The sequence below is a fragment of the Typopeltis vanoorti genome, chromosome 24 (genome assembly GCF_054136105.1).
Source record: "Typopeltis vanoorti isolate ZY-2024b chromosome 24, IOZ_Tvanoo_1.0, whole genome shotgun sequence".
Classification (NCBI taxonomy): domain Eukaryota; kingdom Metazoa; phylum Arthropoda; class Arachnida; order Uropygi; family Thelyphonidae; genus Typopeltis; species Typopeltis vanoorti.
Genome location: NC_143572.1, coordinates 42,234,519 through 42,250,412, shown reverse-complemented (window position 1 = coordinate 42,250,412; position 15,894 = coordinate 42,234,519). Strand labels below are relative to the sequence as shown.

Here is a 15,894-nt window from a genome sequence, read left to right as displayed (position 1 = left end):
CATCGAAGGAGGTCACACTACATGCACCAGCTATCATACTTATCCTTGAATTCATTCACACTACTTGCACTTACAACATCCAGTGGCAATCCATTCCGATCACACCACCCTATGAGAGGAAAAATCTAGCCCTCACCACCTTCTTAGTGGCATTCATTCTCAGCTTCCAAGGATGCCCCGTTGTCCTTTCACCACCTTCCATAAATTAAAAAATTCCATCAGTTGCAATACTGTATGACATCAATTATATCACCCTCTTTCTCCTGTTTGATAGTGTCTGCATTCTACAAATTCTCAAGCTGTCTTTATAATCAGTATTCTACAATCCTGATATAATTTTTAACACTCTGCTTTGCATTTTCTCCACTGCATTAGAATTGCAACAGAAACCAGGAGACCAGACCCGTGCACAATAGTCCAAGTGAGGTTTTATCAAGGTCTCATAAAGAGGCAAAATGACATCCTTATTTTTAAATGTGAAAGTTCGTTTCAGCATTGTAATTATCTTTTGAGTTGTATTTGTAATCTTTGCCACATGGCTCCTGAACTTCAACTTTCTATCTACTAACACTCCAAGATTCCTAGCCTGATCAGTTTCTTCTAGCATAATCCCACCAATATAATACGACATTAAATATCTAATGACATCGAAGTGAATGACTTTACATTTACTGACATTGACTGTCATCCATTTTCCCATGCCCACAATTCCAGCCTATTGAAATCATTTTGCAAGTACTGCATATCAACAGCATTACTGATTACCTTACCTATCTTTGCATCATTAGAAAATAGCTGTATGTCGCTTGTCAAATCCTTCCCAATATCATTAATGTACAGATTGAATAACAGTGGACCAAGGATTGATCCTTGTGGTACACCACTAGTTACCTTAAATCTTGAAGACTCACATCCTCCATATACCACTTTTTGATATCTGTCAGTCAGCCATCCTCTTATCCACATTAATATTTTATAATCCAAACCCATATTCTTCAATTTATATAACACTCTTACATGCTGTATTCTGTCAAAAGCCTTAGCAAAATCCAGAAGTATCATGGTAATTCTTGTAGACAAGCTTATACGTTGGTTATGCATTGCTAAATCACTTAAGGAATTGACAACCTAGATAAGAATATAAATTAAATTACACTTTATTAAATATTCCTGAATAGTTGCCATCTTCAAAAGGAACTTACAAAAAAGGCACGTGTGCACTACAACACAGTAACTGAGAATGAAGTGATGAAGCTATTGTTCTTCTAAAAGTCCTGATGGTGCTCCCTAGCGGGCTAAGTAGGTGTTTTTGGCCGTTGGGCTGAAGGTCTGCTGATGTAAGCCTCCCAAATATGGGACAGTCTCATACAACCAAATTTCTTGAGCTTTGGAGAGTTTCTTAGGGCTGAGGCTGATTTCATGAATAGTCTTTCGAATTTGTATTTGCTACAGTGTATTACTGTAGCTTTCCTCCACCGTATTCTGTGGCGTCTATCCAGAGCATGGTCTGCAAGACCAGAGTGGCTATACTTGTGAAACTGGATGTAGTCCTTGTGTTCCAAAATTCTGATATTCGCTGTCCTGCCTGTTTGGCCAAAGTAAGACAGTTTACAGCTGCAAGGGACCTGGTATACACCAGGTAGGTCTAGGGTAAGTGATTGGTCTTTAGTGGAGCGGATAAGGGATGCCAATTTTCTGGTCTCCAATGGTCTGCAACAGGAGGTCAAGTCATGTTTTTTTTAAATTTTGGTAATTTTTTCCGAGGTGCCTCGGATGTAGGGAATGGTAATGGATTTAGAGTAATCCTTGTTGTGAAGGGGGGGTGGGAGTTGTAGTTTGATGGTTTCAATATTATTTTTGGGGGGGGGATAGCCATTGGCTGAGAAAGTGCTGAGGATGTGGTTTAGTTCAGTGTTTAGGGCCTTCTCGTTAGAGCAGATTAGTTTATGCCTCTTGTATAGTGTTGTCACCACTCCATATTGTTGTGAGGGGGGGGGGGTGATGGGATTGTTGGTGAATGTACCTGCCTGTATGGGTGGGTTTTCTATAAACTGAGAAAACCAAGGTTCCATCAGGCTGGCGGGTGACTAGTGTGTCTAGAGAAGGGAGGCTGTTGTTTTCCTCTTTTTCCAGAGTGAACTTGATTCTGGGGTGTTGGTTGTTTAAGTGTGTTAAGAAGGAGAGGAGTGTATCAGAGCCATGTGGCCAAATAGTGAACACATCATCAACGTAGCAAGGCCATATAGTTGGTTTTTGTGGGGCAGAGTCTAAGGCTTTTTCTTCGAAGGTCTCCATAAAGAAATTGGCCAAGGGTGGGGAGAGTGGTGAACCCATGGCTGTCCCCTCTATTTGTTTGTAGAATTTTCCCTGCCAAACGAAATAGTCTGAGTTTAATGTGAACTGAAATAGGGCTGAGATATTGAGAGAAAATTTAGCTTGAATTAGCTCTAAAGTTTCCTTGAGTGGGACATTTGTGAATAAGGAGGAGACGTCAAAGCTGACCATTATGTCAGTATGTTGGAATGTAAGGTTTTCTATGCTGGCTTTGAAGTGGGCTGAGTTTTTTGTGTGTGATGGTGTGTTGCCAGTATAGTGTGTGAGTGCTTTGGCCAAATGTTTAGCTAATTTGTATGCCAGGGAATCAATGCCATGGAGGGGACAGCCATGGGTTCTCCACTCTCCCACCCTTGGCCAATTTCTTTATGGAGACTTTTGAAGAAAAAGCCTTAGCCTCTGCCCCACAAAAACCAACCATATGGCTTCGCTACGTTGATGATGTGTTCGCTATTTCGCCACATGGCTCTGATAAACTCCTCTCCTTCTTAACGCACTTAAACAACCAACACCCCAGAATCAAGTTCACTCTGGAAAAAGAGGAAAACAACAGCCTCCCTTTCCTAGACACACTAGTCACCCACCAGCCTGATGGAACCCTGGTTTTCTCAGTTTGTAGAAAACCCACCCACCCATAGAGGCAGGTACATTCACCAACAATCCCATCACCCCTCCTCACAACAATATGGAGTGGTGAAAACACTATACAAGAGGGATAAACTAATCTGCTCTAACGAGAAGGCCCTAAACACTGAACTAAACCACATCCTCAACACTTTCTCAGCTAATGGCTACCCCTCTTCACAACAAGGATTACTCTAAATCCATTACCATTCCCTACATCTGAGGCACCTCGGAAAAAATTACCAAAATTTAAAAAAAACATGACTTGACCTCCTGTTGCAGACCATTGGAGACCAGAAAATTGGCATCCCTTATCCGCTCCACTAAAGACCAATCACTTACCCTAGACCTACCTGGTGTATACCAGGTCCCTTGCAGCTGTAAACTGTCTTACTTTGGCCAAACAGGTAGGACAGCGAATATCAAAATTTTGGAACACAAGGACTACATCCAGTTTCACAAGTACAGCCACTCTGGTCTTGCAGGCCATGCTCTGGATAGACGCCACAGAATACGTTGGAGGAAAGCTACAGTAAGACACCGTAGCAAATACAAATTTGGGAGGCTTACATCAGCAGACCTTCAGCCCAATAGTTAGGAACACCTACTTAACCCGCTAGAGGTTTTAGCAGAACACAATAGCTTCATCACTTCATTCTCAGTTACTGTGTTGTAGTGCCTATGTGCACTTGCCTTTTTTAATATTTCGGCAATATTTTGATAAATATTGCCGAAATATTGGAAATATTTATTAAAGTGTAATTTAATTTATATTCTTATCTACGTTGTCAATTCCTTAAGTGATTAGTAATTAAGTATCATGGTGTATCCATTTCCCTTGTCTAGTGCAATGGTAACATTACTATGGAATGTGAGCAAGTTTTTAAAAAATGCCCTTCCCTTAGTAAACCCATGTTGCTCATTGCAAAGTAGAGATTCACTGTCAACCCATTTCTGAATGTGAGCCCTAACCAATTTTTCAAAATTTTCACCACCACTCCTGAGATACTAATTGGTCGATAGTTGGATTCATCAGTCTTTGCACACCCTTGTGCAATGGAATTATAGGAAAACCTTGTTTAATGCAAATTCAAACATGCGCGATTGAGTGAAATAATACTATTTCCTGCTTTAAGCAAGAACCTGCACTGAGCGGCAGCACTTGTCAATGTAGTGAGCATTGAAAGTGTTGTGGGCGTGGCCCGTGACACTCGGCAGTTGACTCAAAAGCTATCATCGCAAGTGCACTTGCAAACTCTTCTCTTTCTCAATCACTTTTCATTCATTTTACTTTAATTTAGATACCTATCAGGTTTTATTATATTCAATCCCTAATATGGAAAAGAGAGAGACTGATAAAGAAAGCAGCAGTAATAAAACGAAGAAAAGTAATTACGTTAAAGGAAAAGCTGGAAGTTATTAAGAAACATGAAATTGATGTTAATACACTGATTTTGCGAGACCTGGGATACAGAGAGTCTACAGTTCAGACCATATTAAATAAGAGCAAAGAATACATAGAACAAGGAAAAGTTGCGACTGCTTCTTTAAGCATGCAGATCACCAGAAATAAAACCATTTAATGATTAAGATGGAACATCTTCTATAGCTGGATTGAGGATTGTAACCAAAAAAAGAATACCTCTTAGTACAAGGAATATTCTGGCAAAAGCTCTCAATATTTTCCTCATTAAAGGAGACCAGATTTCAAGAGGAATGTGAAAGCTTCACTGCGAGTTTAAGATGGTTTGACCATTTTAAAATCGAGCTGGACTGCATAACATAAGAATAACTGGGGAATTTGCTAGGATTGATAAAGATTCTGCAGCCAAGTTTCCTGAAGAATTGCAAAGGATAATTCAGGAGGGTGATTGTGACGATCATCAAATATTCAACATTTAAGAAACTGGTGTCTTTTGGAAGTGTGTGTGCCAACAAAAACTTTCCTAGCTAAAACTGAAGCATCTCAGGATCTAGCATTATTGAAGAAATCAGCACAGTTTGGAAAGAACTTGGATTTAATGAACTGGATAATAAAGATGTGAGGAACTTGCTCGATTCCCATTCAGAACAGTTAAGCGAGAATGATCTCCTTCAACTAGAAGAACAGCATACATATGAAAAAGAAGATAAGGAGTGCAAACAACAGGAGAATGTTATGACAATGAAACTAACTGGAAAAGAACTTGAGTTGCTAGTTTTCAATCATATTCAGCATGCTAAGGAAATTTTGTTTGATGCTGATCCTAATATGGAACAAAGCTTTGAAGCCTCCCAAAATCTTGATAAAGCGATCACGAATTGCGTGACAAAATGAAAAAGCCAAGCACTATTCCAACATCTTTAATTAATTTTTTTGTAAAAAAGTAGCTCAATCAAATGTTTAGACATTAAATAAAAATTTAAGCAATTGATTTTTATTAACTTTGATTTTATTCTCAAATAAATTTTTCACTGTAAATTACACTGTAATATTATTGTTTATTGCATTTGCTTAACATGATTTCACTTAGTCTGCATTAATTGATGGATTAATTAATCGCATTAAACGAGGTTTTCCTGTACCATACATTCTTTCCATTCCTGCAGAATCTTCCCTGTTCTGAGAATCATATTAAACAGCTTGGTCAAAGCAATAGCCAGTTCAGCTGAACACTCTTTTAGCACTCGTGCTGATATCCCATCAGTCTCTATTGCTGAATTCTTATTTAGTTTGTGCAGCATCTCTAATACCTTGTCCTCATACACCTGAGTTTCTTCATCCAGTGAAGAGGTAGCAGTGAGATCAATGTCACGTACACTAGTTTCATAGCTTTTAACAAAATGGGCTCTCATTAGTTGAACAACTTCTTCTGCATCTGTAATCCTCATGCCATGTGCATTTAGATGAGTTATTCTTTCATATTCATTCTTTCTTTTACTTGCAGCATATCGATAGAATTCTCGTGGGTTGTCTTTAGCATTCAGAGCCAGTTTCTTTTCATATTCAGACTTTTCTTTCTGTACAATACTTGTGACTATTCTAGCCTGCTGCTTATAATTTTCATAATGCACATCATCCTTATGCACACAGTATTCCTGCCACATCATCCTTTTTTTTTATGAATCTCTTGCTTAATAAGATTACGCATCCATTTGACTCCTACCTATTTATTCTTCGAACTCTCGGGATGCACTCTGATATCGCAACATTTATTCTACTGTTGAGAGAAACTTGTGGCTTGAAATTACGAATTATCAACATGTTAGCACAAGAAAAGTATACTTAATATATTGCCAGATATTTCAGTTTGAAAATAAACTACCATCAGTGACTTGACAGGAAACAGTCTTTTACAAGGTAGAATACAAACAATTGATTATTCAAAATTAGAACGAGGCTCGTGATGTTACATCGCTAATCATGATATCATTTGCCCGTTTGTTAAAGGAATGTTTAGCTGAATTGGCAAGTCCTTTCACACATTTGTATAACTTGAGTCTCAGTTCAGGAATGGAAGGAATGTATGATAGTTTCATTGCACAAGGGTGGTGCAAAAACTGATGCGTCTAACTACGGACCTATTAGTGTCTCTGGTGTGGTAGTGAAGATTTTAGAGAAGTTGGTAAGCACTCACATACAGAAATCGGTCGATAAGCATTCTATACTCTGCAGGGAACAGTGTGGGTTTACTAAAGGAAGATCGTGTTTTAGCAATTTGCTCACATTTTATAACAATGTTACGGCCGAGTTGGATAAAGGGAATGGATACACTGATAATGTTGGATTTTTCTAAGGCATTTGATAGGATACCACACGATAGGCTGTTGTGTAAACTGGAGAATATGGGATTGGAACATAATCTATTCACTTGGATCGGGGGATGGTTGACAGACAGATATCAAAAAGTGGTATACAGTGGGTGTGAATCTGCCAGATTTAAGGTAACCAGTAGTGTACCTCAGGGTTCAGGCCATTATTGTTCAAGCTATACATTAATGACATCAAGCAGGGTCTATCATCAGATTTGCAATTGTTTGCTGATGATGAAAAGATAGGCAGGGCAATCAGGGATGCTATTGATATTCTGCAATTACAAAATGATTTGAATAGATTGGAAATCTGGGCAAACGAAAATGGCTGTCAGTTTAATGTTAGTAAGTGTAAAGTTATGCATGATTAGAGTTCCAGCAGCATATATTAGCAGGGTTATGCTACAAGAAACTGAAGAGGCAGGGAGGGATCTTGGTGTATTGGTGGATAAGAATTTAAAGTTCAAAGGTCACATAGCAAAAGTTGCAAATACAACTCAGAGGATAATTGCTATGTTGAAGCGAACCTTGACATATAAGGATAAGGAAGTAATCTTGCCTCTTTATAAGGCTTTGATAAGATCACACTTGGATTACTGTGTGCAGATTTGGTCTCCCATATTCCAAAGGGATAAAGAAGCTATGGAAAGGGTGCAAAGAAGAGTTACAAAGATTATATCCGAATTATGGGATTTAGATTATGGGGACATTGCGAGTGTGTGGATTACAGACTGGTTAACAGGAAAAAGAGGGGTGATATGATAGAGGTCTATAAACTTTTGAATGGGTGCTATAGCATTTCAAATCATGAAATTTTTTGCTATATGGAAGGTGGGGAGAGGACGTGGGGCCATCCATGGAAGTTAAGGTTGTTCTCAGTCAAGAAAGGGTTAAGAGCTAGGTTTTGTCCCAGAGAGCAGTAAGTGAGTGGAATAATTCGCACTTACGGGTAGTGAGTGCATCTAGTGTAAATGAATTTAAGGAAAGGTATAATAGCTGGGTTGGGTAATTTACAGCCTCCCTCGATGAGTCCTTGACTCCCTGGAAGTCTCGGATGATGATAATAATAATTTCACTGAAGAAAGGTAAAACATAAGAGTGCAGAACTAAATTACATGTATAAATTTGCAGTGTCATACAAAAAAAACTTAATTTATAAAATCATATTAAAGATATTAAACATGTAGTATCTAGAAGGTATTAATTAAAGAAAAAATAAATTAAATTAATGTGGTATTCAGAAGAAACTTTCCCATATTTTTACAAGGATATCGTTCTAATTTTGAATGATCAATTGTTTGTATTCTACCTTGTAAAAAACTGTTTCCTGTCATCTGCATATTATTGTCAAAAATATGGGAAAGTTTGATCTGATTAACACATTAATTTTATTTTATTTTTTTCTTTAATTAATACCTTCTAGATACTACATCTGTCTAATGATATCTTTAATATAATTTTATAAATTAAGTTTTGTATGACATTGTAAATTTATACATGTAATTTATTTCTGCACTTTTATGTTTACCTTTCTATAATGAAATGATATTGTGATTAGCGATGTAACATCACTCGACTCGTTCTAATTTTGAATGATCAATTGTTTGTATTCTACCTTGTAAAAGACTGTCTCCTGTCAAGCCACTTTTGATAGTTTATTTTCAAACTGAAATATCTGGCAATATATTAAATATAATTTTCTTGTACCAATGTGTTGATAATTCTTAATCGCATCATTTAAGTATTGTTTAAATACTTCTCATGCACTGTAGATATTCTTCCCATCCATCAACTGATCCCATTCTACTGAACTTAGTATACTCTTCAGTTGGTCATAATTTCCTGCTTTGTAGTTCAGCATTGTAACCTTTTCTGAATGGACCATTCATAAACTTAGTCACTTTCTAATTGTGAGTACCCCATGATCATTGTCACCAACCAAGGAAGAATAGTTACATCTTTAACTGAAACATCCTCTGACACTATAATCAAATTTAATATGCTTTGACCTAGGGTTCCTTCTGTCACATGCTGCTTCAGGAAGTTGTCCTGCAACAGCTCAATAAATGCAGTTTCATTCTTCTCATGATATTCTACTGTTACCCAATCAATATTTGGATAATTAAAGTCGCCTATTATGATTACTCTTTTCATGCTCATCTTGTCTATTTGGTGATGCATTTCGTCCTCACTAGCAACTGATCCATCATATCTGTAATAACACCCCTCTGTGTAATTGATTTTGTTATTCTACCTCACATGAGAATTACAATCATAGGTCTTAGCTCTAACTGGATTCAAGTCATCCGATATCATTAGCAGCACATCCCCCCTTCCTCTATATCCTTCCTAAAAATACTGTACCCTTTACACTCGATACCAGTTAGTATGTCTGATTCTGATAACCAGGTCTCACTAATGCCTACGATCTGAGGTCCCAACGTATTGACTAAGGCAACAAACTCTGCCCCTTTGTTTCTGATACTCCTAGCATTCGTGTACAGACATAATCTACCTGCAGCGTCTTTTGTATACTCTTGTTTGCAGTCTGCATGACACAGTTGGACAACTTGCAGATCTCTATTCTTCTCTAATGGCTTATACATGTAGACACCTTTGCACATGTTTGATGGGTCTGAACTAGATGAACACAGTCGAAATCCTCATCAACATTTCCATGACAAAGCTCTTTTCTATCATTAACACAGTTAATTGTCACTCACATTCTCACCATTCCTCCCTGACTCTGTGTTAGGTCTCATACCAGTTATTAGTTTTTCTTGGTATCACTCCTGATACCAACCACATTCAGGTATAGAATGTGGTTGGTATCAGGAGTACAAAACCCTCTTATACAAATCCAATCTTCCCTCAAACTTGCTCCACACATCCAAGAACTCCCATTCATTCCTTCTACACAGCCTAAACATCAAATCGTTTGTAATCATAGTCCTTCTCCTTGATTCATTTTTATCATATCATGGTAAAACACTAACAATTTTCACTTTCTCACTCTTCACTCTCTTGTCTCTTCCAGCAACCCTTTCATGTCCTCTCTCATACTGAACTTATCGCTGGTTGTTAAGTCATTAGTACCTACTACAATTATGATTTCGTTTACTTTTCTTTTCTGTGTTTTAATTGCTTCCTTTACATTCTTAATTTTCCTCCAGGAAAACTAGAAGTTATTACTTGCTCATCAATGGCATGTTTTATTATCGAATCACCATACCAAATATTTTTTTGTCTTTTTACTAACAACATGACTTACCTGATTTTCATCACTTCTTGACTTGTCTGTTTCTTGGCCTCTTTGTTTCTTATTTTGCTGCTTAATTTTCATTTTCTCCCAAAATCATTTTAAATGATTTTGGTGTCCCTTACCATGTAAGAGACTTCTCATTTGGTTGAGCACCTTAGTATACTAAACTTTTCTAAAAATTCTTGATTGCTGTCAAAAAGAGAGTAATCTAGTTAATCATCTCAGACTCACTCTGTCTTATAGACATTGTTTCTGACCTATGTCTTTTATAGTTATTTTCCTGGCTACTTTCTGCCAAACTGGCATCTATTATTCCTCCACTTTCCCCTAAGTCTGTAACTGCAAACTGCTAGTTGATATCCATTTGCAATCTGGCTTCACACCTACTAAATCAATTCCCTTTTACTCCTTCATTCCATATATCTGTCCTGATGAATAACTTTTCTCAAATTGCATTCCCCCAAGGACTACAATCCTCAACACTTAAAAATCAGTTATTGATTCTCTCTCCACCCTCACCCCCCCTTAACTACTTGTACATATAGCATTTATGTAATATAGGTTTGCATCCTTTCATATATCAGGGATAAAAAACTAAATCTTAAAAGGTAATGTGCTGTTCTTTTATAATCATAATGTGTAAATATTTGAGTTGGTAAATTGACCTGAGATATTTACACAGATTAATTTAAGGTATTTTTCAGTTAAAATGGTGATCTAATATTGGATTTTCCTTCCCTCTTTATTTCAAACAGGAGGAACACCATTTAAAGAATTTGGAAGGGGAAGATACAATGACCGTATGGGAAGTAGAGATTGGCGTGACCGCAGGAAATCATCTCGAGCAGCATCCCTTCCATCATCAGGACAGTAGAAACTGTCATCAAAAACTGTGTCTTGGAACCCAAAATGTGCCATGCAACAGAAAAGAATAGTAACTAGGCTCCTATAAAAGAATTCTTGTTCTTCGAAGAACTTATATAACTGGAGCCTGGCTGTAGAATGTTATAGCTTGAGTGTAATTACAAAAAATATTTAATTATCACACATGTTGGAATATCACCTCCAGTAGCTATCCTTGTGCACTAAAGTTAGGAAGCTACTACCACATATATTGCCAACAAACTCCAAAAGTGTGTTAATGCAATTTTGTATATAATGTCACAGCTTATGGAGAAATTATTTTCCTTAACAGGTGCCTCCATGTGAGTAACTTAGCACTGACACAGGTAAGAGTATTAGGTGTTAATCCTGCTAAATTCTACATGGTTGTGTATAATGCAAAGACAAAGTGTTCACAAATAATGTTTTGTAGGAGCTTCCATGAATTTTGGTGCTAAGTAAAATGCACAGATTTGAGCACTCTGTACAAACTGAAATTGAAATGCAGAACATATTCTTTAAACAATAATTGAGCTTCTGTATTTCATTTCAATCATGTATAATTTAGTAATCCACTATCATTTTGACACCTGAATGCTGATAAAAATCTAGGCCAAGTGGTGCCAGAAGTTGCAAATTACAACCAGAGTTAGTGGACAAAAAATATATAATGGCTGCATTAAATAAAAATACTTCTATACTAGATAAAAAAAAAGGGGGGGAAATAGTGAATTTCAGTTATGTATGGTTCCTGAACCTTGCATCTATGATGTAAGATTGAGTGCTAGTCTAAATTTCTGATTACATACTGCTCATAGTATTGGTATCTTTTGAAAATGGAGAAATTAAGTCTATGGCAGAAAACAAAAATATGTTGTTTGCCTGCACTTTGAATAGTTATTCTTCCTCTGTGGGATTATGTGACCCACATTTGTGATATTACATGCCTTAATTCAGCATGTTGAACATTACCAAATATTTTATTGTAAGGGGCACCCTTCAGATATCGCGCCCATCGTGTTTCTACTGTATAAAATGTTTGCATGTGGGTATATCAGACTTCATATATGCATAACTTGATTTTTTTTTTAACATTATATTTTTTAATATCTAATTCTTGGCAGCCAGAAATAAGTTTGGTTTCATTGACAGACCACTTTTCAATCTGTGAATATGATTTTAAACTGCTCTAGGAGGCTTATTTTATGGTAGTTGGAGAATTATATCTAAGTAATTTCAACTAGAAATAACCTATCCTCTGTTGCAATAGCCATTTTAAGAGAATAAATACTGGTCATGTTATGAGCCTTTTGCTCCATGTTATATACTTATCCAAAAAATTACAAACAAAATGCAAATATAGTACTTCTTTTATGATGTACATTTTCTATTTGATGTTACTAATTTTTCAATTTTATTTCAGAATGATAGCTTTCACTTGCTTTTAGCAGAACAAATGTTTACGCTAACAGTAATCACCATTTTGATATGACAGGTGCTTAATTACACTTGTCAAATTGATTTCTTTTTATTTCTTTTTTTTCTTTTTTAAAAAGATATTATTAAACTAAAGGTGAACAGTTTATGCTAAAACCCTTATGTACTATTAAAAAAAAAAAAAGCATTGCCTTACAAAGCATTGCATGTAATTCCAGTTAAGCCCAATTGCATTAAATTATTACCATTGTTAGTTTCTCTCTCTCTCTCTCTCTGAACCTTTAATATTTATATTTAACATTTAAAGCTTGCACTAGTGCAAAAAACTTGTGTTGGGTAGGTGGGTTCAGAAAATAACAAAATTTAGCATTATAATTACTGAAGTAGTTCAAATACAGAAGAGGCAAAATGAAAAACATAACATGTTATTGGGCTCACTTTTACAACATTGTGTTGAATCAGATAATTTCAGTTATTAAAGAAGGTTGTCATAATTCTGTGAAAGAGAAAGATTGTAATAAAAAAAAAATAGTCATGGGAAATTAAGTCTTTATGCTTAAAGTTAAAATCAGGTTAAGAACACACCACCTGAATGTGATATACTAATTATTATCTGGAATCTGAATTTTGTGAATTTATTATAAATGTGCAAAAATTCATCCAAGAATGGCTGTTAATGTAATTTTTTTTTAAGAGTTGGTTGGGATACAAAATTTGTTGACCTTGAGATAATTAATGCTTATGTTTGCCATGTGGAAAGTTGTCCGTTATTCTTCAGATGGCCTGTAATTTGGTGTGTTACTGTTTCATTATCTTGGTGCAAATTGGAAGAAAAAAAAAAACTAAAGGTGTTCTGGCAAAATTGTTGCTGTTTTTTTTTTTTAATTTTATGTTGATAAAATAACTACACTACACCATCAGACCAGGTTGAGGTATAACAATTACATATTTAAAACTATATTTTATTAAAAAAAAATATTTTGTTACCTTTTAACAAGCTGAAATCTAGAGATTAAATTCTAAGATTTATAAGAGTATTATCTGTATACTTGTTTGTGGTAGTTTATTAAACTGGACTTAAATTTAGAGCTGTATACACATGGGTGCATTGTATAAATCAGTGTTGGGTAAAAGCAATTTTGAAAGATACCGAAAGCACGAAATAAAAGTAACATGTTTCCTATATGTTTTATCACTAGTATAAGAGAGGAGGCCTTGGATTATACCATAAAAGAAATTGTGAAATCTAAAAATTACTCTGATTTTTATTACTGTACAGTTTAGAACTTAAATAAAACTACCTTTGTAATAACTGGAGGGAGACTAAAAGTGAACACTAATACTTCCTTCTCATATTAAATTTCTGTTATGCACTACTTTAAAATGTTTTAGTTTCATTTGTAACTCGGGTTAAAATTTTGCCCAAAGAAATTTTTTTTTTGTGCAAAGCTGGTTGTTTCTAGATTCTGGTTTTCATTATGAACAATTTTCATGCAGAAATCAAATGTGAAGTTTGATTCTGAAGCGTTATTTATATATATATATATATATATAAATTTTTTTTTTTTTCGGAACATCAAAAAAAATAAAATATTGGGTGTGCAGTAAGTTTCTTTATCAATGCGGATTTACATTTATGTGCATTTATTTTATGCCTTATTTGAAAAGGAACATGGCCTTCAGTGAACATGAAACATGTATGCAGAATTATGCAGTGTGAACTATTAATTAGTATATTTGTTCATGGAAGTGTAATATTAAAATTAAAGTTTGTCTTGAGTCAACAATATTACTATAGTATCATAAAATTTTTAAGAATATGAAACATGCATTAATACTAAGATACAATTATGCTTTAATTAAGTAATGCTTCATTTTACATTTATAGTCTGGTTTCATCTCCAAATTAGAATCCATCTGAAAAAGATGTCAACAAAAATTTTTAATTTCTATTGAGATGAAGTAAGATTAGGTAATTACTTTGGGGAATTTTTTCTCACTATATAATGTATAATGGAACACAGTGATCTAAACTAATTGATACTACTGCGCTTAATCCTACAAAATAGCCATCTTATTGGGTACTCTCATTTCCTTTGTGATTTATACACTAAAAAAACCCATTAAGAGGTTCCTGATATAGGGATATGTAGTTGTTTCTTGTGCATATTCCTCCATAATTATACATTTAATTAATGATGCCTTCCAAATGTGTGTTTATATATCATATATGGAAGAGTCTGTGTAGCTCAGTGAAAGTGGTGATTGCACTTCGCGATTCTTGGCTGCCTGAAGGAAGACTTAGGTTCTAGTCGCTGACCAGAGGAACTTTTTTGGATAAAGGAAATGGCTGCACAATGATTTTGCTGGATTTTGAAAAAAATTTTTGACAGAATACCACATGGAACTGTTACGCAAATTATAATAAATGAATGAATATGACACTGGTTAAGTGGATAAGAGTGTGGCTGCTGCTGGACAGATATCAAAAAGGGTTATACCGAGAGTCATAATTGAGGTGAAAACAGGTGATTAGTGGTGTGTCGCAAGGTTCAGTGCCAGGACCATTACTAAACATTTAATTTCTACATAAATGATATTGGAAATAACCTGAAAGGATATATTCAGTTATTTGCTGATGATGCAAAATTAGGTAGAGTAATCAAGGCAATGTGGAGAGCTTGCAGGATGATTTAAATTGGCTGTCAGTATGGGCAAATGTTAATGGGTGTCAGTTTAATGTTGAGAAATGTAAAGTTATGCATTTTGGGATAAACAGATTACAAGCCATATATCACATTGATGCTACTGTACTCCAGGAAACAGATGAAGCTAGAGATTTAGGGGTGGTGGTGGACAGAGAAGTTTAGAGTACATATTGCTAAGGTTGCTCATAAGATTACTTGGCAATTGAAGAACACATTAACAAGTAGGGATAACGAAGTTGTTATTCCTCTTTATAAGGCCTTGATATGCTTACATTGGATTACTGTGCTTAAGTCTGGTCCCCTTGGATTTCTTGGGAATGACAAAGCAGTGCAAATAATTCAGAGGCAAGTGACCAAGATGGTGAGTGGCCTGGAGAATGTTCCCTATGAAGATAGATTGAAGGTGTGTGGATTGTAGAAGTTGGTTGATAGGGAAAAAAAAGAGAGGATACTATAGAAACATTTAAGTTGCTTAAAGGGTTTTATAGGATAGATGCAGGGGGAAATGTTTCAGGCTAGAGGGACCAGAACAAGGAGTCATCCCTGGAGGTTGAATAAAGGTGTGGCTAGTGGGGGTGTGAGGACTAGATTTTTTTTTTTTTTTTTTTTGCTTGGAGAGTTGTGAATGAGTGGAATGGGTTGTCAGAGTCAGTTGTGAGTGCTTTGTTTGTTAATGGGTTCAAGGAGAGGTATGGTAGATTGTGTGGATAGATTGTATCTCCCACCATGAGTCTTCAGACTCCATGGAGGTGCTCGTATAATAATAATTTTTAATAAAGAAAAAAAAATGACATATTATTTAAAATGGGAAAGATGAGTGTTTTACTGAGGCATGAATGATTAATGGTGAATATC

The 15,894-nt window shown here is 35.7% G+C and overlaps 1 protein-coding gene across 6 annotated transcripts in view; it reads left to right on the top strand.

Moving 5' to 3' along the window:
• LOC150093132 (uncharacterized) overlaps positions 1-13,715 on the top strand; it is a 423,272-nt gene extending 409,557 nt beyond the window's left edge. For all 6 annotated transcript variants that reach the window (XM_090413312.1, XM_090413313.1, XM_090413316.1 and 3 more), the window contains one exon: positions 10,768-13,715. In XM_090413312.1, the coding sequence (XP_090269438.1) occupies positions 10,768-10,886 (119 nt within the window). In that variant the 3' untranslated portion in view covers positions 10,887-13,715. The remainder of the gene's footprint in view (positions 1-10,767) is intronic.
• Positions 13,716-15,894: the final 2,179 nt, after the last annotated feature.